This window comes from Epinephelus moara, chromosome 12 (genome assembly GCF_006386435.1).
Source record: "Epinephelus moara isolate mb chromosome 12, YSFRI_EMoa_1.0, whole genome shotgun sequence".
In the NCBI taxonomy this organism is placed as follows: Eukaryota; Metazoa; Chordata; class Actinopteri; order Perciformes; family Serranidae; genus Epinephelus; species Epinephelus moara.
The window spans coordinates 14,326,804-14,351,692 of NC_065517.1; the positions used below are offsets into that span (position 1 = coordinate 14,326,804).

At 39.8% G+C, this 24,889-nt stretch overlaps 1 protein-coding gene across 1 annotated transcript in view; it reads left to right on the top strand.

Annotated features, from left to right (window-relative positions):
• Window positions 1-24,883, top strand: part of clvs2 (clavesin 2) — a 52,293-nt gene extending 27,410 nt beyond the window's left edge. The window contains exons 3-5 of the mRNA XM_050058964.1: window positions 17,700-17,810; window positions 18,255-18,487; window positions 21,664-24,883. Coding sequence (XP_049914921.1) covers window positions 17,700-17,810; window positions 18,255-18,487; window positions 21,664-21,757 — 438 coding nt within the window. The 3' untranslated portion in view covers window positions 21,758-24,883. The remainder of the gene's footprint in view (window positions 1-17,699; window positions 17,811-18,254; window positions 18,488-21,663) is intronic.
• The last annotated feature ends 6 nt before the right edge of the window (window positions 24,884-24,889 follow it).

Genomic DNA, 24,889 nt, shown 5'->3' on the forward strand with positions numbered 1-24,889 from the left:
GAAGAGTAAGCCAGTAGCAAAACAATGTCGTCACTCCGGGCTACACTTTACATCCTGAAAAGAAAAAGCACTCGAACGGATTCAGAACTCACTTTTCCCCCCGTTTTTCACTGGAGGACACGTTTACTCATCCTTCCGTGGATGGGAAGTGACAGCAGCAGAGCAGAGCAGAGCGGAGAGAACTCATCAACCTGATGTGCTGAAGAAAGACGGACACGGAGAGAGAGAAGATGTATGACCGCAACCCCCGACACATATAGAGTGGTAGACGACGCATGTCAGATGTTGTAAGATCAGCTTGCTTGCTAGCGGACTGCTAATAGACTCACGCTGTCCGACAAAAATGTTGGATGTTACAGCATTTGTTTTCAAAAAGTGGGATTCAGTTTGCAGCTTTTCAGGTCTTTCTTGTAAAAATATCTCACATCAGGGGACCAAAGATTTATACCAGAAATGTCATTTTTACAATTACCTCCCACTGGTAAGCGGAGACTGACTGCAAGAGCCATGTTCTTTTGTTCCTTTTTTAGCTTTTAAACACATTATACTGTATATCTATTATGTATTGTATTCATTCAACATTATTCATTATCATTATTTTTTGCCCTAGCATATCATAAAACAGTGATAAGATCAGCCTTTAAACAGGCTGTTTTCAGGCACTGTTTGTGCATATACCTATGACATATAATGCACCACAAATTATATCCCACATAATCATGAGCCAGTAGGTCATGTTTAACTCACATTATCATAAAGGCTGCAATCCTGTGAAAAATGCACCAACAGGAGTAAAGATGGAAGTAGTACAAAGAGCGAAAGTCCATGTTAGACAGCAGGTTAGGGTGGTGCATTGGTGTTTGAACCATGTGAAACCAAGTGAACTTAAGTGCATAACAGGATGACACCTAACCATGTTTCTTTTCCTTAATCTAACCCCCGAAACTTGGTTTGTCTAAAGCTAACCTACTTTACGTTAAGTGTAATACGTACTGTAATGATGACATTTGTGGGGCGCTACTTCATTAGATGTCACACAAACCATTATATGAGGATACCTTGGACTAAGATAAGAATAGAAGTAAAAATGGAAACTATAGAATTTTAACAGACCTTCAAATACACTTTTTTAAAAAAAATTTACCAACAGTCCGAAAAAGGGACAGAGATTCAATATGCATTGGTATAACACAGAGAAAAGCACCAAGCATCGTCACACTAAGAATGTCAACACCAGCTGTAGCGCACACTTGGTAGAGAGCTGTCCACACCCTGCCAGCAAAATATTTATTTCAAGAAGGGGAATTTCTTGTAAGAATTAAAGATTATATATCCTCTTATTGACTAGACTAAGACATGTGGATGCAGCTACATGACCAAAATATTGTCTTCAAAGCCATAGCATATAGAGTTTTATGTAAGTAAACAGTCTTTCAGATAATTCTAATTGAATACTTTTTGTTTGTAGAAAAATAAGACAAACTCAGTGAAATTCAGTGCAAAAATTGGTCTGTGTGCTCTTTTTAGCATGCTGTGCAGTCTGCTACAGTGGGGTTGTCTTTTATAGTACCAACACAGTTTTCAGGCCCTGCACCTGCGGGTTTAAAGCTCCACTAGTTAATGACTTTGTGTAAAATTGCATGTGTTACTTACAAAGATAAACTCAGAGAATTTTATGCAGCTCGATGTAGGTTTTTAGCCTCTTTTAGCTCATTGTTTTGGTTTTACGCTGCACTCTTACCGCTTTCATCCAACGTGTTTCCAGATACATCAAGCTTTGATTAACTGACTGTAAGCTTCCTACCCAAGAACAAATGACAGACAAACAAACTTAGCATCTGGTGGAGACCAAAATGGAGTGCAAAGGAGAATGGACTGAACATTTCTAGTTGGACACAAATAGTATGCAACACTTTTTTTCTTTTTGCTCCCATTTTTCAAGGTCTAAGTTAAAGATCTAAGAATTTTTTATGTACTAAAATAGATTGTCTCAAATTTTGGTCACAAATTTGTTAAAATCCAAGTTAGTGAGCACTTCTCCTTTTCTAAGATCATCCATCCACCTGACAGGTGTGGCATATCAAGATGCTGATTAAACAGTATCATTACTACACAGGTGTGCCTTGAGATGGTCATACTTAATGTGCAGTTTTATTACACAACACAATGCCACATATATCGCAAGTTTTGAGGGAGCATGCCATTGGCATGCTATGCCCACCAAAGCTGTTGCCCGTAATAAAAAAAATAAGTGTTTTTTCCCTGAATTTGGCAGTACATCCAACCGGCGTCACTCAGTTATGATGATAAACTGCTGTCAGGTAAACACACAGGTGAGGACAATGAGCATGTAGATGAGCTTCCCTGAGACGGTTTCTGCCAGTTTGTGCAGAAATTCTTCAGCTGTCCAAACCAGTTATGATGGTGGAGGTCCTGAGCTGGTGTGGATACATGTGGTCTACAGCTGGGAGGCTGGTTGGATGTACTGCCAACTTCAAGAAAACAGCATTTGAAATGTCTCTGGTGGACATTCCTGCAGTCAGCATGCCAACAGCACACTCCCTTAAAACTCTGTGGCATTGTGTTGTGTGATCAAACTGCACATTTTAGAGTGACCTTTCATGGTGACCATCCCAAGACACACCTGTGTAGTAATGGTGCTGTTTAATCAGCACTTTGTTATGTCATACCTGTCAGGTGAATGGATCATCTTGGAAAAGGAGAAGTGCTCACTGACACAGGTTTTAGAGAGAAATAAATCTATTGAGTGCATGAAAGAGTCATGGACTTACTGAAACCTGTCAAAAATGGGAGCAAAATCAACAGTGTTGTGTTAATGAAACTTTTGTTCAATATAGCCAGTAATGTAGTGGTAGCTGATGAGGTGGGTGAGCTGCTGGGCAGATAGGTAGGTTACCAAGGACGAAATGGATATACTCCCCGATATATTCGAATGGCTATTTTTTGGCTGATAGGTGGGTATACTGTAAATGGTCAGAGAAATGGATGGGTATACCCTGTATACCTGAGTATTCTCTCCACTACACCTCTATATAAAGCTTGTTTTGGATTCCACCTGACTCCAAGTGGTCAAAAAAAATCTAAAAATGCATCTTTAGCAAATTTTACCAAAGAAAAACAAAGATAAGAAAAAAGTCATGTTTGAGTTGCACTTTACATTCCTCTGACAAGCAGAATGACCGGATTAGAAATGTGAACTGAAATTAAATTTGTAAACAAATTCAGGCAGATATCTTTAGTCAACCGATGTTATGTATTCTCATCACCAGTGGAGGATTCAAATTCACAAACGTCTGCGACTATTGTGCCTGCTGGTCTCGCCGTCTGCTGTATATTTTTGACTGGGTGGATGATAAAGGCTTACTGAGGGGGCGATGCAGATCTGGTTCCCATCATGTGGTTCCATCCTGCCTGTCGCTGCTGTCACATCTCCCATTTGATAATCTAAATAATAAATGAGCAGCTGGTGACTTGCAGGTTGTCGCTCTGTGCGACCTGATGTTACAACGTCAGCAGGTTCAGCCATTAGAAACACTTTACACACAACAGACCAGCCTCACTCCATCTTCCTCATGTTGTCACGGGAACATTGCCCTGATGGACGTCTTCTTCTGCTCGTTCCCGCCTGCTGCTCAAGTTGTACCTGAGATGGATTAGAGTGTTAAATGGATTTGTTCTTTGTGTTGCAAGAAAATGTGTTTGTTTTATTTTGTTAATTGTCTATTAGAATATATGAATCACTAAGATGGTTGTTTCTTTGGCAACGTCAGGTTGTTTGTGTAAATCAGAGCTGGGTTGTTTTTTTAGGGGAAGGTGGAAAGAACAGTTATGACTGAAATCTGAGCTCAGGTCCAATGCCAAATTCAATTCACAAGTAGTACTTAAGTACAACTTTGACATACTTGTACTTTGAGTATTTCCATTTTATGCTACTTTAGACTTCCACTCCACAACATTTAAAAATTGTACTTTTGACAATGATGGTTAGTTTTTATGTTTTTAAAAAAACAAGGATACGCTCACATGATATGATGCAGTGCTATCTATTCTAATCTATACAGTAGTACACAGAGTATCTAAAATTGGCTCCACATTGATGAACTAAAAATGCTTTATCAAGCAAATTGATGAAAACAAAAAAATACAGTATATACATATGCATAAAATGAAACAGTGTTGAGCAAACGCTGTCTCACTTGGTTAGTTTTTAGCAACCTTAAAAAAAGGCCCACCTAAAAAAATCAATTTCAGTTTAGGTGTATGCTATATTTAGAACATTTTCACCACTTCACTGTGCCAACAGGCAGCCCTCTCCAATGAGAAACTAAAGCCGTTATCCAAAAGCCACTAGAAACCATTGGCATTTTACTTAAGCCATAAGCCACCATAACCAGCACCATATCATGGCCTACTTACCAGAAATCCTGAGTGCAGAGCTGATCTTCTTCCGGGAGTTGTTTTGTAGTGTGTATTAGGCCAAAAAGATGGTCCATGGGGCTGATGTAAAGCTCTGGGTAGCCTTGCACTAAATGATCAACTTCTTCTTCATACTTACCACAGACTGATATTTACATAAGAAGGGAGAGGTATCTGTCCAACACATTCTCACTCCGACCTTGTCACATATTGACATTTTGGTCATGGACTTTCCATGTCCAACTACAACATGCAAGGTACCCTGGGTGCGTTGATTGTTGATGTTCTGGGACACTATGTCAAGTTCTTTTTTTTCAAGATACACTTGCGTTTTCACAGGAAATATAACGTTTATATACAGTCTCTTTCAAAATAAATGTACTACATCGGTACAACACTGCAAATTGACGCTTTTTTTTCCTTCAGCAACAAACACACATGGTTGGGTTTAGGCAAAAAAGCATGAGGTTAGGTTTAGGAGAAAATTTTGGCTTTAGAATCTTACGAGATGCTAACACCAGTGAAAGTCAGTGTTTGTTGCACCAATCCATCTACCCTACTGCCCACACCACTTGGACTTTCGCTGTCTTAAGTTTTGTCCTGCCCCGTTTCCCCCCTGACATCACCAGGCACCGTAAAACTAAACGCGCATCAAGCTGACAGTGACGGAAGCCTTTTTTCGTTGGTTTCTGAAAAAACCAAGTGGCCCAATCGCCGGATTTTGACGACTTCAGAGTGAGACCGTGTTCATCTGTCGGGTGTGATTGGTTGTTCCTTGTAACATGACATGCAGTGTGAGTTGCTGCATTCCAAAAGTTGAACCCTTCATCTTAGGGCACAGCCGTTGCGACATGAAAATAGGCACTCAGGAACATTTGCGCGCTGTAACGGCGTCACTCAGGCGTTTGAGCACACCTGTTGCACAAATTGATTGTTTTGCAGTGCCTGTTGCAAAATGTGTACAGCCCCCTTACACTCCCTGTCAGTTAGTGTGTAAAGTAAAGCAGAGAAAATATTCCAAATATAGTGTAAAACTTAAACTGACAATGATTTTTTTAAGGTGCTAAAATATGTTTCACAGTAGTCCATTGCCATGCTTCTGTGCCAGAAGATTTGGTTCATCAAAGACACTAGCAAAGCAAAACAGGACATAAAATATGCACAGCAGAAATGTCGGATAGGTCGGACCACTGTGTTTATCTATATATCTTTGAGGGTTACAGTTACATCTGAAAATGACATTATAAATGAACAAGTTAGCTGATTTCACATATTTCCACAATTTAAATCAATTGCCCGTTGTTTACCCCAAAATGATTATCATTGTTCATGCAAGGTCACAGCAAATTGGCCTTTACTTCTGTACTACCAGTTAAGTAACATTTTGAATTCAGGACTTTTACTAGTAATGGAGTATTTTTGACGGTAGTATTTCTACGTTTATTTAAATAAAGGATCTGAGTACGGTACTGATGGTTTCTAGAGCCTGACTAATGCTGGATTTTTAAGGCTGATCCAGACACCTGTATTAAAGAGTTGCAAAAATCCCAAAATGACGCAGTAGCCCATCTTAATTTTAGACATGTACTTTTTTGTAAAAGATACCTTAACCTTGGTTTCAAAAGAATTGCGATTAGGCTGTTTAAGATGTGAATGTGGCATAATCCAGCTGTTTTAAGAAATAACTGAGCCCTTTTTTTTTTTTCTTAAATGAAACTATATATTTGTGAGCTGTTCGCCATTGGGCTTGCTGAGAGTCATAAACCTATTTCATGGGATATATTGGCCACAACAAAAGTATTATCATGAGACTACACTTTTTGAGGGGCTGTGAATTGTCTCACAATCAAATAATTCACTGCCAAAAAATATGGTGCAATAAAATGTCAGATGAATATATGTGATGTTGTGAAATAGCTTGCTGAGAGTTAAATATGAAGATTAGTACCACTCCGTGTGATGAATGTAGAGCTACAGCCAGCAGCTGGTTAGCTTAGCTTAGCTAAGACTGGAAACGGAGGAAACAGCTTGCCTGGATCCGTCCAACAATTGGAAAATCCAGTACCTCTGAAGCTAACCAATTAAACCTTTATATGTCCTTTGTTTCATCTGTAAAAACCTATTTCCCAATATTTCCAACTATTCAGTCTCTTAGATATTAAATCAGTCCGTTTTAGCAGTAAAAAACATTTTATTTTGTCCTCTGTAGCTTGTACTGATCCTGATTCAGACCACCAGTCAGTACTGGAATCAAAATGTCAAAAATGCTGAGAGCAGAGCTTGTAGTGTGTGTGTGTGTGTGTGTGTGTGTGTGTGTGTGTGTGTGCGGGGTTATCTGTTGCAGGACACATTGAGTATCCTTAAAATGGACTCACTGCCTGAGTAGCCAGAGTGCAGCTTTTTAATCCAGACATTTCGGTGAAGAAGCCGCTGTGTCTGCTGACGATTGGCTGACTTCATCTGTTCTTCGCTTCAGCCAATCGAGCGGATGTCGACACGTCACATGTCATTACCGCTGAGCGTCTGTGTGTCTTCGACCAGACACACAGTGTTGAACCTGCAGTGTTGGTGGCAGCCTGTCTGTTTGTGTCCCCTCTGGATCTGAGAGGTTTTATAACACAACAGCAACATATGAGAAACCACACTGATGCTGCGGTCAAGTCATGTGGGACAGAAGGTAGTGATGGAATGATTGTCATGATTAAAAAGCTTTCACACATCAGACAGCCCAAGATGGCAGCTGTCAGTGTTACTACTGACAAGCTTAATTTACACAGTGAGTGAAGGGTTATTATTCAGCTACAGTTGTGTGAGCTTGTCATGTTCAGGAGGGAAAGGAACGATTATGTGTTATAACAGAGTTATTAATGACTTAATAATGTATTTTCAGATTTTAACTGAAAATCATGATTTTCTCGTGTTGTTTCAACAAAAATTTTACCCATATTTTTACCCAAATTGAATATCCACTCATATCCAAAAGTTGCTGTTTCTTGTTGCAACATGACACAAACTGACAGCAGTTTACAGAAACCAGGGTTTGTTTGTTTGTAATGAGAAGAGCTCAGAAGTTGCTTCTGGCAGCAGAAAGTGAGGAGACAAATGCTTATTACACAGCCCATTTCCTCAGGACAGTTCAACTCAAAGAAAATGTTGGCATTCTACTTTTTGCAAACCACAAATTACATTACATTTGCACATTTCATATGTATCATATCAATGTTTCTTAAGTGATGTAGTATATGAGCTGGCTTTGTCATGTGGAGGTGGAGGGACTGGTGTATGGCGTGACACCTCGGCAAAACGCTTATACCAAGCTGCAACAAACAACAAAATCAGTTGTGACTTAGCAGGTCATTGCTGTGTTTTCAGCAGCTTGTCAGGCACCAAACGTTGGTGTTTTGGACTAATCCTTCGCCATGTTTCTGCCGCTGCATTTCCTGCCAGGCTCATTTCCCTCCTAACCAGGCAGTTTAAGCCAAAACAAGAAGTATTATTAGCATATCCTCTACATAATATTGTGCAAACGTAATGTATTTGCAGTTTGCAGAAACATTAAAAAGCTACACTGTAGCCTATGCACATGGGCTACACCGTTGTGAGCATTTATACTTAAGCAGTGGTCTGTCTTTAGTACTGTTCGGGCGGGATCACCTACATAGGGATGTGGACTAATGTCAGTTTACCACAGGATGTCTGTAGTATAAATGTCTGATTCGCACGGGACAAGAAATCTCCGTAATTCTACCTGAGATGGGAGTGGTAACTCAGTTTGTGCCCTGATGTCACCTCCCTGTCGGCATGTGCATGCTAAGTTGCTTCCTGTAAGCATCAGCTGAAGGATAATAATAATTAATGATTAGCCCAATATGAAATATTGCCCATGATCAGGATTGTGTGTACACGACGATTAGCAATATGGATTTATATTAGGCCTACCTAACATGACCAGAAGTCTTGTGGCTCTGAAAAATGCTTTCTTCCCGACCTTTTTGATTGGTCTCCCACGTAGGGCTATGCGATCATTTGGAGAATGTCCACTATCACGACTGCCGACAACACGGAATGCTTCTTCAAGCGCCTCCATCATCGAAAAAATGCGGAAAACTACTTGTAAGCGTGGAAAAGTTGTTGTTGAACAGGACGTGACGAAATATTTACATACATTTTTACAGAGGATCGCATTCACATGGGATTAATATTACCTGAGGTAGTTTCTTCGGACCTTTTTTCAGAATGTAAAAGTCGGCGTAATTTTTATTGACATTATCCGTAATGATTACAGACACGGCGCATTCAGACGGGACTAAAATCCATGGTAGTAATTACTTTACCCCGTCTCCATGTTAAACTAATCCCGTCCGAATAGGGCTTTTGTCACTCTGCAGTTACACCTCCAAAAGACTAGTTGGCGGCGGAGGTTTCTGCAAAGTGCTGTAACCTTTAGTTAATTTAAAACACACCCAAAACACACATTAAACATGGCTTAATAGAGACAATTTCAAACAAAAGTACACAAATCGGCTTCACTATAACTCGCAGCGTTCACACACAAAGCACTTGTCTTTTGTTGGACACATTTTCCCCACAATTACAACATGCTAATGTTTTTAGCACAAGCCTATGGCATTTTACATTGTATAAATTAGCCTAGTGGCTAGCGGAGATTTCCTCTACTCATATGAAGCCAGGATAAATCACACACAAGACTTAAAATGCTATTTTTGTGGAGGCTTTACTGTCTTCACAATTTATTGTTTCTTATCTGTGCAATAAAAGTAAATAAAAACTTTGTTTCCACTGGGGGAAATGGTTTCAGCTTACAAAAATAGATAGGAGGTCTGCGTAGCCGCAATGTGTAGTTACATTTTAGGGAAGGTGCACGTCAGGTTACGGCCTAGGTTACTGCATAGGCTCGGCATTGACACAGAGCCTACGCTGTAGGTACGGTCTCGATTCGATGCAGAAAATCCCGCTGTGGGCATCCATTGGTACCAACTATGCCAGCATAGCTTGTCAGGAAGGGGCTTACATAACACCCCAAATTTAGGCTACATTTTGGCGAGGGATCAACTGGCATGGCCATTTTAAGAGAGGTCCCTTGAACGCTCACCTCAAGATATCTGAATGAAAATGTGTTCAGTGGGTAGCCACGAGTCTCCCCTAAATATGTTCCCAGTAAATGTTTTGTTCCTTACAAAAGAGTACTCCTTCAAATTGAAGCTGCATTTGTCTCTTAAAGGAAAATGACAACTACAGCCTGTTTGAGGACAAAAGAATCACCTACTGTAACACATGTATATACAGATACATAACACACTAAAACAGGATTGCTGTGGAACTCAAAATGTGAACTAGACTTGTATTAGTTTCTGCACATCAGATAATAAGTAACATTAACTGTAAAATAAGAAACTAAAGTATATCAGTATGCAATTCCTTTTCTCTCAACTAGCCTATATACTTTAACAGCAGATTCTCACAAGCTGAGCTCACGCACAGAGTTACATTTACTCACTAAACTCTCAGGATGTGCAGAAGTACTCAAAATGCACTGTAAATATGAGCTCCAAATCATAATAAAACATTAATACTGTACAATATTTCAACTGAATGTCATTTTTAGTGTATGTTTGATCACAGACTGTAGAACAACGTGAATATAACCCATGCGATGTCATTTGTCTCGGACATTTTAAATCCTGGAATAAGGTTTATTACCATGTCTACTGTCTTGTCAGTTACACCTGATAATCAAGATACCGCCGTTTCAGTACAATCTCCTCCTCATAAAACAGTGAGACAAAGATTAATTATGAGTCATTAGTGTAATAACTGTAAAATAAAAAAGACCATCACCAACAAGATTGGCAGCGTCCTCACTGCATTTTACATGTTGTGGCTCCAGGTCAGATTTAGAGGAAAATCTGCTGGATAGCTTGGCGTCACAAAGCAGGAGGTGGGCGCCGTTTTTCTACAGCAAAGCAAGCTTTGAAGAGAAAATCATTTCTAACGTGTTTATCCTCTTCAGTGCAGCCACGGGCTCCCAGGAGGGGGAGGTGAGAGATGAAGCAACAGGGTTTATGGGAGATTTTGAGAAAATACATAACGTCTCTGTATATAAACCGATGGTGTGTTTTTTAAAAATGACTCCTCTGTGACACACGTCATCCTTTTGGGTTTGATGGATTTTCTTTTCTGTCACCTTTCTCAATTTTCTTCAACCTTTCGCTGTGAGTGAACACGCTCCGCAGTGACCCGCAGTGAGAGGCCAAAAATAAATCCCCACAGTCGCTCATTTGTTTAGGATCGACATTTTGCCAGTGGTTCTTTCAACATGTTTCCTGCCAATTTATATAAATTTGCACATAAAAATATTATTTTTCATCAGTATATATTCTTTTAACCTGTAATTTTTGTCCCTTTTTGCAGCTTCTTTTTTTATTTGTTTTCAAAACCTTTCTTGTTCACCTATTTAATAATAGTTTTGACTAATGTTCCTGCAGTGTAAGTGTCTTAGCTTGAGATAGGCAGCTATAACAGTGACTTACAGACAAATATACAGAACAGATGACACAAAATGTACCAAAAATCATAGTTAAATAAATGTGAATAGATATTTCTGAAGCAATAATATATTATTCATCCTAAAATTAACCTAAACGGCCTCTTAAAACCAGGGGCGGAGCCCAAGCATATAGGGGGAATCCCAGGGGAGATTTTTTTTTATCGTTTACAGTGCCTCTATATGCACCATTTTTCAGGACAATTGTACAGTGGCCGAGAGAGGTCACACAAACGCAAACTCCACAACACACGCAAATCCACACAACACACACACACATTAAGGAAACACACCCAAATTCAGAAAACACATTCGTCGATTTGGCAACACATACGCTGCAAAAAGTTAACGCAATGCAAATGCTCACAACACGCAAGAAGCTGAACGCTCCGCAAAAATGAAAACTGCATGGCAAAATGAAGACGACAACTGAAATGTTTCCAGGGGGGCCGTAATCAGTGACGAACTTACTGGTTGTTGACATTTCCAGACTTCCCTCAAGACGCCGGTCGGAAGTTTAACATTTGTTTTAGGTGGAAGACAAGTAAGTGCAAATAACTTGGTCCTTGATAATGTTAGCATTAATAAATTGTCGTCGATTCTGGTCCAAGCATCTAAGTTGTTTTTAGCGGCCAAAAGCAGGTCCGTGAGTGATTGCGGTCCCCCTGGAAACATTTCCGTTGTCGTCTTCAATTTGGCGTGTGTTTTTGTTTTTTGCAGAGCGTTCAGCTTCTTGCCTGTGTTGTGAGCATTTGCATCGCGTTATCTCATTTGCTTGTGTTGTGAGGATTTGCAGCGTATGTGTTGCAAAATCATTGAATGTGTTTTCTGAATTTAGGGGTGTTTTCTTAATTCGCGTGTGTTGCGTGGATTTGCGTGCGTTGCGTCTCGGCCACCGTACATTTAAGGTAATAAAATGCCCAAAAATCTGTATATCCTTTGAGAAAAAGGTTGCGGCCAAGGAAAAGTTTATCCTGTAGAGCCTACATCCTATTATATATCTAATTGTTCTCCAACTGTCTTCATGAAACCTGAACGCAACATCTCTTGAGAATGACAAATTTTCGTTCCTGCCATATAAAAAGAGGCAAAAATTGTGTTCCCATCCCATACCACATTGCCCGTTCCACCTCAAAATGAGTGAGGCTTATTGGTGATTGCACACACTTCAAGTTTATCTGCTTATCTACATTCCTTCCTGCTCCTCAACATCTTCCATTCCCTCTGGATCTCCTTTACCTTGCTTTATTCTCTACAGTGTCATCCACCTTTGTTTGAACACTCTCTCCTTACACCTCCTCCATTTTCTTCATCGGGGTGAGAGCAGATCAATCCTTTAGCTTCTGTTTCTTCCTCCTTCAGGCCCTCCGCTGCAGCAGAGGCCCTGTAGCTCATATTCCATTTTCAGTGTTTCATGTATAATGCAGCAGGTCCCTTCATCAAAGTGAAAATGTCTGTCAGAGCAGAGGGCAGGCCAGAGGTTCACAGTCAGATCTGACAGCTGAGAGGGGGGAAGGGTTGTCTGACCACAGTTTAAATAAGTCTCTTTTTTAACAGCGGCACCCACAGAAATTTTTCATAGGGGTGGGCAGATGGGGCTACAGAAAATCTTTGGCTGTCAGTGTTATCTGCTGCGTATGGACTAACACCTGTACAGCTAACATTTCGAGTTCCACAATAATCCTGTTTTAATGGGTTATGTATACATGTTAGGCGATTCATTGTTCTGCACATTGGCTGGTTGTTCTTTTCTTTGAAACGGCAAATACAGCTTTAATTTGAAGGAGAACATTGCAACAAAACATTTACTGGGAACAAGCCTTCTCAAGTTTAGGGGAGACTCATGTGTACTCATAGAACCCATTTTCATTCAGGTGAGAGTTCAAGGGACTCCTGTGAAAATGGCCATGCCAGTTGTTCCCTTGCTGAAATTTAGCGTAACTTTGGAGCCCCCTTTCCAACAAGTAATGCTGAAATGGTTGGTACCAATGGATGCCTTGGGTTTTCTTATTTCCCAAAACACCACTACCTTCATGCTAAGTTAAAACACAGTCTTTTAAAGACAGTAACGTTGGCCTCTAATTGGCCTACTGTTTTGGTTTTTTACCAGTACTGACAATTTGGAAATATTCTGCACCTACATTCAGTATTTATAAATTGATTCTTGGGTTTCAACATTTTTTTGTTATATGTTATATGCATTTATTTTGAAAAAAAAAAAGAAAGAAGAAAACTGCGGAATCAGGTTCAGTTGGCTTCCTTTAAAATATTTTTTATATAGTCTTCTTTAAATCTTTAAAAAACCAAAAACCTAATCTGTGGAAAATTAGGAGTGTTAGTAGAAACACAGGAGGTCCGAAAGTCATCGCCATCACTAGGGTTAAAATCCTTTGGGAACCATAAATATTTAGAGAAAAAAAAAGTTACAATCAAACTTCCAAAAATCAATATTACAAAAATCTGAGCCGAAATTTAATCTCAAGAATAGAATTTGGGCGCTGACAATTGATTGACCGTTCCTTGTTTTTCAGTTACTCAAAGAGAAGATTTTCTTCATTGTGCTTATGAGACAAACCTGTTTGGTTTTGTTGGGTTTTATACCCTGGTCCCGAAGAAACAAGATTTGATTTTAAATATATTTTTTGACAAATAATGTAACTTGCATTGAAGATTGTGTTCTTGCAGCAAGAGGCATTTTGTGAGGGGTGTCCGTGTGTAAAATCTGGCTGAAAATCATTTAAAAACTAGTCCATACCCATTGAGTGCACAGTTGGCCACGTACAGTTTCACATGGTGTGTGTTTGGGATACAGGTCATAGGAAATTGCAGATTAAATAGTCAACTGAACCCATTAAGAAGAGCAATGTGTTCAGACAGTTTTTGTGAATTTGCAATTGCAGCCATAGCGATCGGTCCCATTTTAGCCATTTTTAAGCATTTTTCTGTTGTTATATCGCCACCCAGTTGCCAATTAGAGTTAAATTTCTCCAGTCACCTTGAGGCGTCCTGTTCTACATATCTACCAAGTTTAGTAAAAATTGATATGGCGGTTAGGCCTAGATAAGAAATTAGCTCTCTAGCGCCCCCATTTTGTTTGATGGGGTCAGTAATGGAGGGGTCCCCTCAGATTATGTGTGGTCATAGGCCTACAAAGTTGTGTGGTGATCGGTGAAACCCTTGAGATGTTATACACCTTTATGTGATGAGCCACGCCCTCTGCAATATTCATTGCCTTATAGAAGCTCAGTTTTAGTTAGTTTTCCAACTTTTGCCAAGAGGGGACTTTAGATATTGGTCAAATAGGCAAATTTGTTCCTCATGAGGAGAGGCATCTCTGTGCAAAGTTTCATGTCTCTACGACATACGGGGCATGAGATATGCCCATTCAAAGTTTGCAATTTCAGTCGGTTGCTATAGCGCCCCCCTTTGGCCAATTGATGTAATATTGCTTCATTCGCATCCTCCCATGACCCTCTACCACTGTGCCAAATTTCACATGGATTGACCAAGTCAGTGAGGAGAAAAACATGGAACAGACACACAGACAGAGTTTTTGTCATTATATAGTAAGATTGAAAATCTGGCTGATCTCTGTTAAAACTGGTAGAAATCCTGAAGAAGGCTGTTTGTAAAAACATTGATCCTGTGTCCGGCTTTCCATTTCTTTTTTTGAATACAGGGAAAGTTGATAATAATACATCTTTTTTTATTTGTTAAGCACAAGTGGGAAATTTGGACTAAATCATGGCAACAAAGGAAGGGTCAGAAGGTCATCACTATCTCTTTGGTTGCAGCCTTTTATGAAACATCAATACATTTCCGGCCACATTTTTATAATCATTTGCACATTTGAACTTTTGACCCAAGAGTGGCGCTAAAAGGAACTCACTGTGTCTCCACAATAAAAAGGGTCTGTTTTTCTGAACATGCACAGGATGGGTTCAGCCAGAATGTGACTGTGTACTCAGAGGTGTTTAAAGCATAAGTTGGAAGAACATAGACTGGCTTACAGGCATACAGTGTGTACCATCAAACAGCCTACAAGTGCAGACAGCACTGTTAAAATTAAACTGTATCTGTTGGGCATGAGATGGAAAAACGTGGCTGAAACACATCCTGTATAGACATAGTGTGATATTGGAGGAAAGATCTGTAAAAATTCATGAAGGCCTGAACATCTTTAGTTAATGTCACTGAAGCAAAAGAAACCTCACATGCCGAAGTTTGTTTAGATGTAGATTTTGCTTGACAGTAGTGCTAGATGCAGGGTGAGGGAGGTCGCCTTAATCCTGTTTGGACTGTGAATATTAACATCACACTTCAAGTAAATATGGCCGTGGATGTCCAGATATATCTTGCTTTGGACCAAAGCGTTGGACAGTCTGGTAGCCGACATCACAAAACCTCTGGCGGCGACTTCAGCCTTGATGACTCATAGCGGTCAAACCCTAATTTACAAACCTGGCCCGACCTTAGAGACTCTCACTGTCTCCGTCTCTCTCACACACACTGCTAACAGTTTCTATATGAACGTCTGCCCTGAGCCTTTTTCATCAGCTGGCTTTGTTATGTCAGAATATAATTTCACCATACTGGACCACAGCCAAATCATGACTCTCTCTCTCTCTCTCTCTCACACACACACACACACACACACACACACACACACACACACACACTTACAGTGGAGTGTAATTATCATAATTGTGTCCAGTGTTCGAGGAAACACCATGTCAGGCCCAGACTCCACACACTAACCTGTATGAACAAGGACTCATTTCTGTCCGGCATTGTAGCCGCGGTGACTCTAAAATAGACCAGACCATTTCCTATTGACGATGAGATTAGAGCCCATTTACCAAACTAATCTAATGGAAAGGGACAGGAAACTCACTGAGGTAATTATTCATTTGCTAGAACTCAAAGAAGACTGAAAAATAAATCCTCTTGACTGAGAACAGCTCTCTGTTATTTGTGATAAAACAAAGAGAGATTATAAATCTTAGTTTCACGAGACATAATGATTGCAGCTGCCATTAGGACTCTTTATCTTCCCATTAAAACAATGTGTTACATACAGTAGTACATAATGAATTAACATCTGTTTTGTAACACGCTGAGCTCCACATGACAATATTTGTATATTATGTTATTTGTTAAACACTAGGGATGCGCACGAGGGATATAACGCTGGCCGATATCGACCAAAGAAAATAAAGAAAGTAATGGGGGCCTAAGGATCTTTTGTTAGATGGCAGTAACGTTAAAGGGGCCCGATAGGCTCATTATCAGGTTCATACTTGTATTTTGGGTTTCTACAAGAACATGCATACATGTTTTAATGTTCAAAACACTCTTAATTGTCCTCATACCATCTGTGCTGGAACCACAGATGTATATTCACCCTCTGCCTTAGACACTCTGTTTTAGCGCCTGCCCTCCATCCAAAAAAGCCCAGTCTGCTCTGATTGGTCAGCATTTCCAGGTCTTCTGTATCTCTGCACTGTCATTCCAGGGGAATGAATGTAACTGAGTATATCGGCATTTTTACTGTAAAAAATGACCAATAAAAGCTTCTAAACACAACCAGGCTGGAAAGTTATCTGAAATCAGGGAGAAATTAACATTAGCGAAAAAGATTACATGTTTCCCCGACATTAGCATGTAGCTACATGTAGCAGTGTGGGCTACGTAATGTAAATACTTGCAGTAGCGCGCCAGGAGCAGATGACCATATAAAGTAATCCGTCACGAGCTGACGTCTCAAAAATAGAAAAAGCATTGGAATTAGAGTATTCAGAACAGTCTGATGCCAATGACTTTTGGTCACAGGCAGGGGCATTGTAGTGGAGGAAAATGGGACTGATTACACAGGACCCCAGTGGGAGGGGTGCCATGAAAAGCCTGGAGTGAAAAGTTTGGTTTTATTTCCACTTTTTTATGTCTAAGTAATTAGTGATTTAGATAAATTAAAACTATAAATCAGTTTAAAGACTGAATTGCGTATAAAAAAAACACTGAAAGCTTTCTGTGGTGCCTCTCACCCCGTAAAGGCGCAAAATGGTTTAGTCCGCCCCTGCACTGGGATTCATCTCTAAACACATCTGGATCCAGCTGAGTGATTACTTAGGCTGCTGGATCACCAACGCACACTGTTATGTCTTTCCCCAAGAAAGGGAAATCTGGGCTCCAAAAAGAAAGGAAAGGCAAAGAAAGCAAACTGACTGAAAAAGTAATATTTCAAAAGGTACATGAGAGAGACATCAAGCAAGAGAAGCAGGGCGGGGAGCCCAAAGAGACTGCTTATGCATAGGGCCCAGAATTTAGTGCTACGCCCTTGCTGACAGGGATCAGGGTTTTCCATAAATGTACTTAATTACTAAACCACATTTAATATAAACATCTGACACTGTAACATCATATAAAGATATACTGTATGTGACAGAAAATAAGGAAAACAAGACATGACTCCCTTAAACCATTATCAGCAGTGTAAACAGTTGTTGGCACATCTGTGCTGTCAGCAAGGGTAAAAGACGACTCGTTGTTGTGATCAACATGGAGCAAACATCCACCATTTCACTATTCTACGTTTTACCTCTAAAAAAACAAGAAAAAAAAAAACATGGATCACCTGAATGGGATTATCCTCGTTTGCCTCTATTTACACATATTGCTTTGTGTATTTTTCCAACAGGACAGTTTTCCTGCCAGATTTGGAGGAATCCACTTTGTGAACCAGCCCTGGTACATCCACGCTCTCTACACCGTGATACGACCCTTCCTCAAAGACAAGACCAGGAAGAGGGTGAGGCCATAAGTTATTACATCAAAGCAGCTATAATCGATATCTTTAGATTAACGACTGCTGACTGTTCACTGCCTGCTCAGCAGCAAACAGCAGGCAGACAGTGTTAGAGATGAGCTGGTAAAAAAAATTGGAGCTTTTGGCAGCTAGCAGAGACCAAGAGCAGAGGTGAAAGAGAGTGAATATTGGAATTTCGTTCTTCAGTTGGACACAAACATAACTCCAAAGGAATAACCATGTTGTTCATTAACTGCTGGATGTGAACTATTTGCCAGTAAGTTCAACATATTATCAATTTAAAAGGTGATTTCATGTCAGTGTGTTGAACGCTTATTTCCGCTGCCCCCTAGTGGCCAAAAAATCATTAAAACTTAGGCTCCCCTTTAAGCATTTTAAACCAAGTCATCAACCTTAATTGTCTTACTGTTTCCTTTCCCTTTACAGATCTTCATGCATGGCAACAACCTGAACAGCCTCCATCAGCTGATCCATCCTGAGATCTTGCCGTCGGAGCTCGGTGGGATGATGCCGCCGTATGATATGGGCACATGGGCACGAACGCTGCTGGACCACGCTTACGATGAGGAGACAGACTACTGTCCGGAGTCCTACACCCTGTCAGTACAAGACCTGGAGAGAGACCTGGAGAAAAACCTGTCCCCAAAAACAATGAAGAGGTCAGCTCAACACTTTTAACCTTTTATTACCTACAGTATGTATCAACAGAACATCCATATATTGTCAAACTAAGTATGTGATTGTTGCATAATTATTGTAAACAAGTGGGATAATGATGAAGCTGCTGTGTAGATTTTATCACACTGCTTTTCTTTTCTTCTCCACTCCTCCCACTACCTGTTATCTTCTACTGAAGACAAAGAATTAATATTAATTTATTTATTTGACAGCAAAACAATAGCAAAATATAGTTAGGAGCTGTTGTGAGGAATTTCTTCAGGTATTTGCCCAGAGTTGGAATATTAATTAATAAAATGAAAATAATGAATCGGATACAAACGAAACAGAAAGCTAAATAACAAAATCATAATAATGAAAATAAAGAAATGATACAGTAAATACTTAAATCTCATATTACAAAATAAAATCAAACTATTATACTGTGTATGTTGTCATATAATTTGACATATTGCTTTTTATTATTTACTGTTATTGTTTATATAATTAGCATTGATTGTCATTTAATATTCTAGTATTTGTTAACATTGAATATTAAATATTCACATGGGCCTATAGACTTTTAACACAGTAACAAGCTAATAGCCACTTGATTTTAAAAAATATATATGTATAATATCAAGTAAATCAGTTATTGGCTGTCAAAACTTACATTTGTCTGTTGTTAAAAATGCTGTGAGTTTGTTTGACATTTCATGGAGAATCATTCCCCCTATAGGCCACCACACAGTATAATTCACTGTGACAGTAAATTATCTGACCACGCTGTGACACCAGCTGACTCACTCACTCAAAATCACTTAGACAAACAACACCATGAGCTCAGGGAGCGGACTGTCACTGCAGATCAACACAATCCTGCTGCCAATTATCAATTAGAGGTCACTTATAATTTATCAGTTTTACCTGCCTTATTTAGTACTGTACTTTTTACATTTTTAAGGTACTTGTACTTTGTACTTTTGTACTTTTCTGCTACTTTGTGCTCCTACTACACCTATCTCCACGAGGCCCCCAGGAAAGCCACTCAGCCTTGCAGCAAATTTTTCTCAGTGGCTACTTGTGATATTGCAGCAAAAGAAATGCCTGCAGCCCAGAAGCATATTCCCCACAGATCACTACTGTAAAAGACATGTCTGTAAAACTGTTGACAGGACACCTCGAGCTGCAAACAAGGTCATTTATGAATCTTTCTATTCTTAATTTTTTGGCCATCGTGGTTTTATATTTGTAAAACTTTCCTCAAGCCCAGAAAAGCAGTTTAAAAATCTGTGACATCTTCATAATGTTAAGACCAGCAAGGAGAGACAATACTGCGCATATTCAGTGGGCCGCATACCACAGAAGTAAACCCCAGAGGCTAGAAAACTTTTTTGGCATATGCGCCAGACAAGAAACTCCATTGGAATGAATAGTCCGGTATCTAGCTATTAAAGTCCATAATCTCCACACTTCATTTTTACCGCTGTGCTAGCCCTGGAGAATAAAGCAGAAAACAAAAGCTGATGTAAGCAGCAGTGGTGGGCAGAGCAGAATTTATCAAAAGAGTGGTGCAGGAACAACACATTCTCACTCCGACCTCGTCACATATTGAAGTTTAGTCATGGACTTTCCACGTCCAGATACGATTTGAAAGGTACCAAATACCAAAGGTTGGTTGTTGACGTTCTTGGACACTGTGTCAAGTTCTGCCTGTTACATGCATTGTCTTCTTTCAAAATACACTTCCATTTTCACAGGAAATTTAACGTTTACATACAGTCTCTTTCAAAATAAACACAGTACGTCAGTACAACACTGCCAATTGAGTTTTTTTTCCTTCCACAACTAACGCACATGGTCAGGTTTAGGCAACAAATACACATGGTTAGGTTTAGGAAAAAAGAACAGGGTTTGGCTTTAGAATCTAACGGGATGCGAACACCACTCTCCTGGGTGAAAGTCAGTAATTGCTGGATTCATCCACCACACCTCCAGCCCGCCCGCTGCGCTTGGACTTTCACCGCCTTAATCTTAATCTTTTAAATTTTTTATAGACTTCGTTATAATGCTATTGTGAACTCTTTTGGCCATGATAATCGTGTAGTAAAAATATATTGTGCTAGCCTTAACAATAAGTCACCATTTTATTGCATACAGCGGTACTTAACCCGTTTGTAAGTTGACAAATTATTACAGTACATGAATGAAAACAAAAGGGTTACTGGAGCGGCTGGTTGTATCTTACGTACCCACATTCTTTCGTCCTTGTCCCACCGTGTTTTCCCCTGATGCCCCCAGACGCCATTAAACTATAATGGCAACCAGGCACATACCATGCCAGCTTTAAAGGATGCCATTTTTCATTGGTGTCTGATGCCACAAGTCACTGCCTAAGCGCCGGATTTCGATGACTCTGGAGTAAGACCGGGTTGGCAGGAAAGAGTCATAAAACCCAGATATGAGTTAGCATCTTAGCACTCCCAGTTTCCTTTTCATAAAGTCAATGGGTTTTTAGTTAGATGCCTGAAATAGGGTCTGTGGTTAACACAAAATTAAGAGACTTTAACATTTTTTTCTATGACATAAAATTTGTCAGTAAATACCCGACTCCTGAATTCTAAAGCCTTCATGTTTCTTAAAAAAAGATGGTTGCTAACAAGTGGCTAAGTGAGAGCTTCATGATGCCAAACAAGACCAAACACAGCCTTACAGCTTCATATGGTAGTTGTGTTAAACCATGTAGTTGTGGTATAGTTCATTTAAAGCCTGGTGTTAGCTTTTTACTTCTGGTGGTTGCATTTAAATGTTAAAAATCATAAAAAGTGGTGTTTATTTGTAAAAATTATCTTGCTGAAGTATCATAAACTAGCACAGAGCTTATTTTTTGCAATAACCCAAAATCCAATGGCTTTTTGCTGAGGGAACCAGGACAATGTTAGCTGCCTTCTTGGCCTACAAAATAATCCCTACACCACTAACTGGGGGAAAAAATAGATCAGCTTCCAGTCCCTACATACTTTACAATGTGTCTGGCGAGGGACTTTAAGTTTATTTTCACGCTAATACAATTGGAGCCGGTCTGACCTGCATCGCAGGTCTGGTCCCAGTTTTTAGAATCTCAGAGGACCTGAAGGACATGCTGGCACTGATCATCTTCTGTTGTGTTCCCATGCAGGTCTCAGTCTGTGGTGGAACCAGGCGTCCTGAAACGACCAGACAAAGTCAAGAGTGAAGAGGACAACATGCAGCCGCTGCTCTCGCTGGACTAATCCACACATTCAATAACAGCTCGAAAGCATAATCAATATTTACACACACAAACACACTGACTTACCTGTGCACCTACTGTAAGCGACACGCCCGCCCTGAAAACACCTTCCTCCAGAAAACGCTGCTGCTGCTGCTGTTGGATTTGTGTTTCTCTTGAACTTGAGGAAAAATCAAAATGAGCTAACGGGAGGCAGACGAACGAGCCAGACACGAGACGGACGTTTCCTCGCAAGCAAAGGGCATCCTAAGAGCTACTGATGGTGTTCTATATTTATTTATTTAGTTATTTGTCAAGTGCCAATTCCAAAAAACTGTAAATTAACGTCTTTAAACAATCCAGCCCCCTCAGTGTGGAGCAGGGAAGTAGAACAAACATGAAGAGAAAGAGTTGTGAAGGTGCCACATGCGTGTGAAAACAGTGTTTCCTACAGTTGTGTAGTATAAAGGTGAAAAACTGGAGATCATTTCTCAAAGAGGGCTCGGGGCCACAGTTCCCGAGCTGCAGTGTTTTTCTTCTTTGTACAGTAATTTGAAGAAAACAAGAAGTACAGCTCAGGATTAGTGACGATAACGAGCTTGTTCAACCTCCTGGACACAAAACTGGCAGACAGGCAGGCAGGCACTGGGTTTACTGGGAGCTTACTGGGAGGTTATGGGTGTCTTTCCTGTGAAAATAACGTCTGAACTATATCGACCTCGCTCCAGTTATCTCTTGGAAAAGCAAACCCCCCTTTACGCTAAGAGTGGGCTGTGGGATTTTTTTTCTCCTCCTTTTCTGACCCATATGTCGCAGAGTACAGTATTTCTTCTGCCATTAGGAAAACACTAAGCTGCAGACTCTTTTTAAACAGTGACTCACATCATTACGTTTGGCTGAAGATGACCAAAAGATATATTTTGAGAAGTTAATAGATGTCAAGCCAGACAAATAAATAAACCTAAATTTAATTTTTATAAAAGCAGAGTATGGAAACCCTGTCCAGTGACCTTGTGACACATTTGTTACTGTATATTTCTGGCAATAATAATCTTACATCTAAAATGGCCGAGCATCACCACAGTATCTGTTCTCAACATGTCAGTATTATAAGATTTTGAGACGCGTTAAAGGACTGCACCGTTATTTTTTGCATGTTTTACTATAAATCTTACTCATGATTTCAGTACATTATTGGTGTTTCATTATGCGGCTAAAAGCTATTTTAATCAGTATTAATATTAGTTTATAATCTTAACTCAAGGTCCACTTATTAGCTTTCTCCTGAGCTTTTACCATATCTAACATTTAACCATTAATTTACAGATTTGATTGAAGATCTCTGTGCTATCATGTGATTAAAAAAAAGAAAAGAATTCAGTAATTCACAATTTTGCTTTTTTGTCTTCAGCGTTCTTTTCAGTAACTACATGAGGAAATGCTCTTTGGCAGCAGACTCTTAAAGGTGCCCTGTGGAGTTCATGGCCACTAGTGGAGCTATGGAGCAATGTTGTTTTAAATGGGTTGTTTGTATCAGAGCATGTGATTCACGCTCCTACCATTAGTTTCACGTCATTCCACAAATCAACAGTTGCAAAGCTGACACAAAAAGAGGCGTAGTAATGCACCAACAAAGGCAAAGAAGAAGACGGCTAGCTAGCAAACATTATCGTACACAGTGCACAACGTAAAATATTACAAATTATCGGCTTTGCAAATGTTTTACAAGGAAGGTTCAAACCAGGTCCCCAAGAAGTGCGCTGGTATTAAAGCCTATTTGACATAGTGGCCAAACCGTGTAACTACAGGTAACTACAACTTTCAAATCCATCATCGGATGCCATTGGGCCCAAAAGAGGCTTTTTCCTACAGAGTTAAGGTCTTTGCACACTGAGTCCGTTTTATCAGATGCATTTTTTTAATCCGTCATCCCAAAAAAAAGTCATTACACACAGAAACCTTGCACACTGATTCTAATGCATTTTAATGTTCTATTTATTTCAGAAATTCACAATACGTGACAAAATGAAAAGACACATTTCTGCCTTTGGTTTTCCACACTTGAGTTATTTACCTGGCTGTCGCCACTCCCTCCCTGAATATTACTATCTGACCTATTAAAAGTAGCTATCTGAGTTATGAAATGATTCTGTGCGCCCCGTTCCTCTGTCTTGTCGCACCGCCATTTTCTTCACTGGTTCTTGGTCAAACAACTCTCTAAAGGCTTCTGATGGATGCGGAAAAAAAAACACAGAAACCTGTTACAAAAATTTTGATTATGGATTATCAGACTCAGTGTGTAAACATGATTCACACAACATGAAGTCGTGTTTATTTTTAGACGTGCGACAATTTCGGACGAAAACAATTGGACTCAGAGTGCGAAATCAGTGGATAATTTATTTTCAGCATCACAACCCCTGCGAAACAACTCATGTCACTCTCTTAATTTTATCCATTCAGTCTGATGATATTTTGAAAGTCTAGTAGAGCCGCACGATTGAGTCCTTTTATCCCCATTCAAGTTAGCAGAGCGCTAAACAGGAAGTTAGCCACTTGGCCGGCAGAAGTCTCCAGTGCACTTGCTCTCTGGGCCTAATGATGTTAAAGTTTCAGATAATTCTACACCTGGGAACTGAACTTTTTTGGCCTCATGCGCCACTGAGCAACTTCCATAGGAATGAATAGCCCTCCTTGGACACTGTATCCATTTCTCTTTATACATCTGTGGTTCAAACAGTGTGTTTTCGGTGAGAAACACTGAATGTAAACATAACTTTTGCATGTTTACGAAAAAACTCCACAGGGCAGCTTTAAGTCTCAAACGTCAGAGCTTCCTGACAGCATGTAAACGCACCAGACCTGCAGAGTAATTTAACTTTTACAAGCTAATAAAGACACACAGTGATAAATGATCTATCTCAGGCAGTACTGAAGTTGGCAGTAGTGTGACCATGACTGGCAGTAAGTGTGCTTAAAGTGATTTGCAGTAAATAGGCTACAGAGATCCTTGTTTAGTTTTATCTCAGAAAAGCGTTATTTTACATATGTAGATTACAGTATTTTATTGTATTTACAGTATTTTATTTACATTCTGCAGTTAGACAAGCTGCTGCTGCAGTGTAGATATTTAAACTGACACAAACACAACACT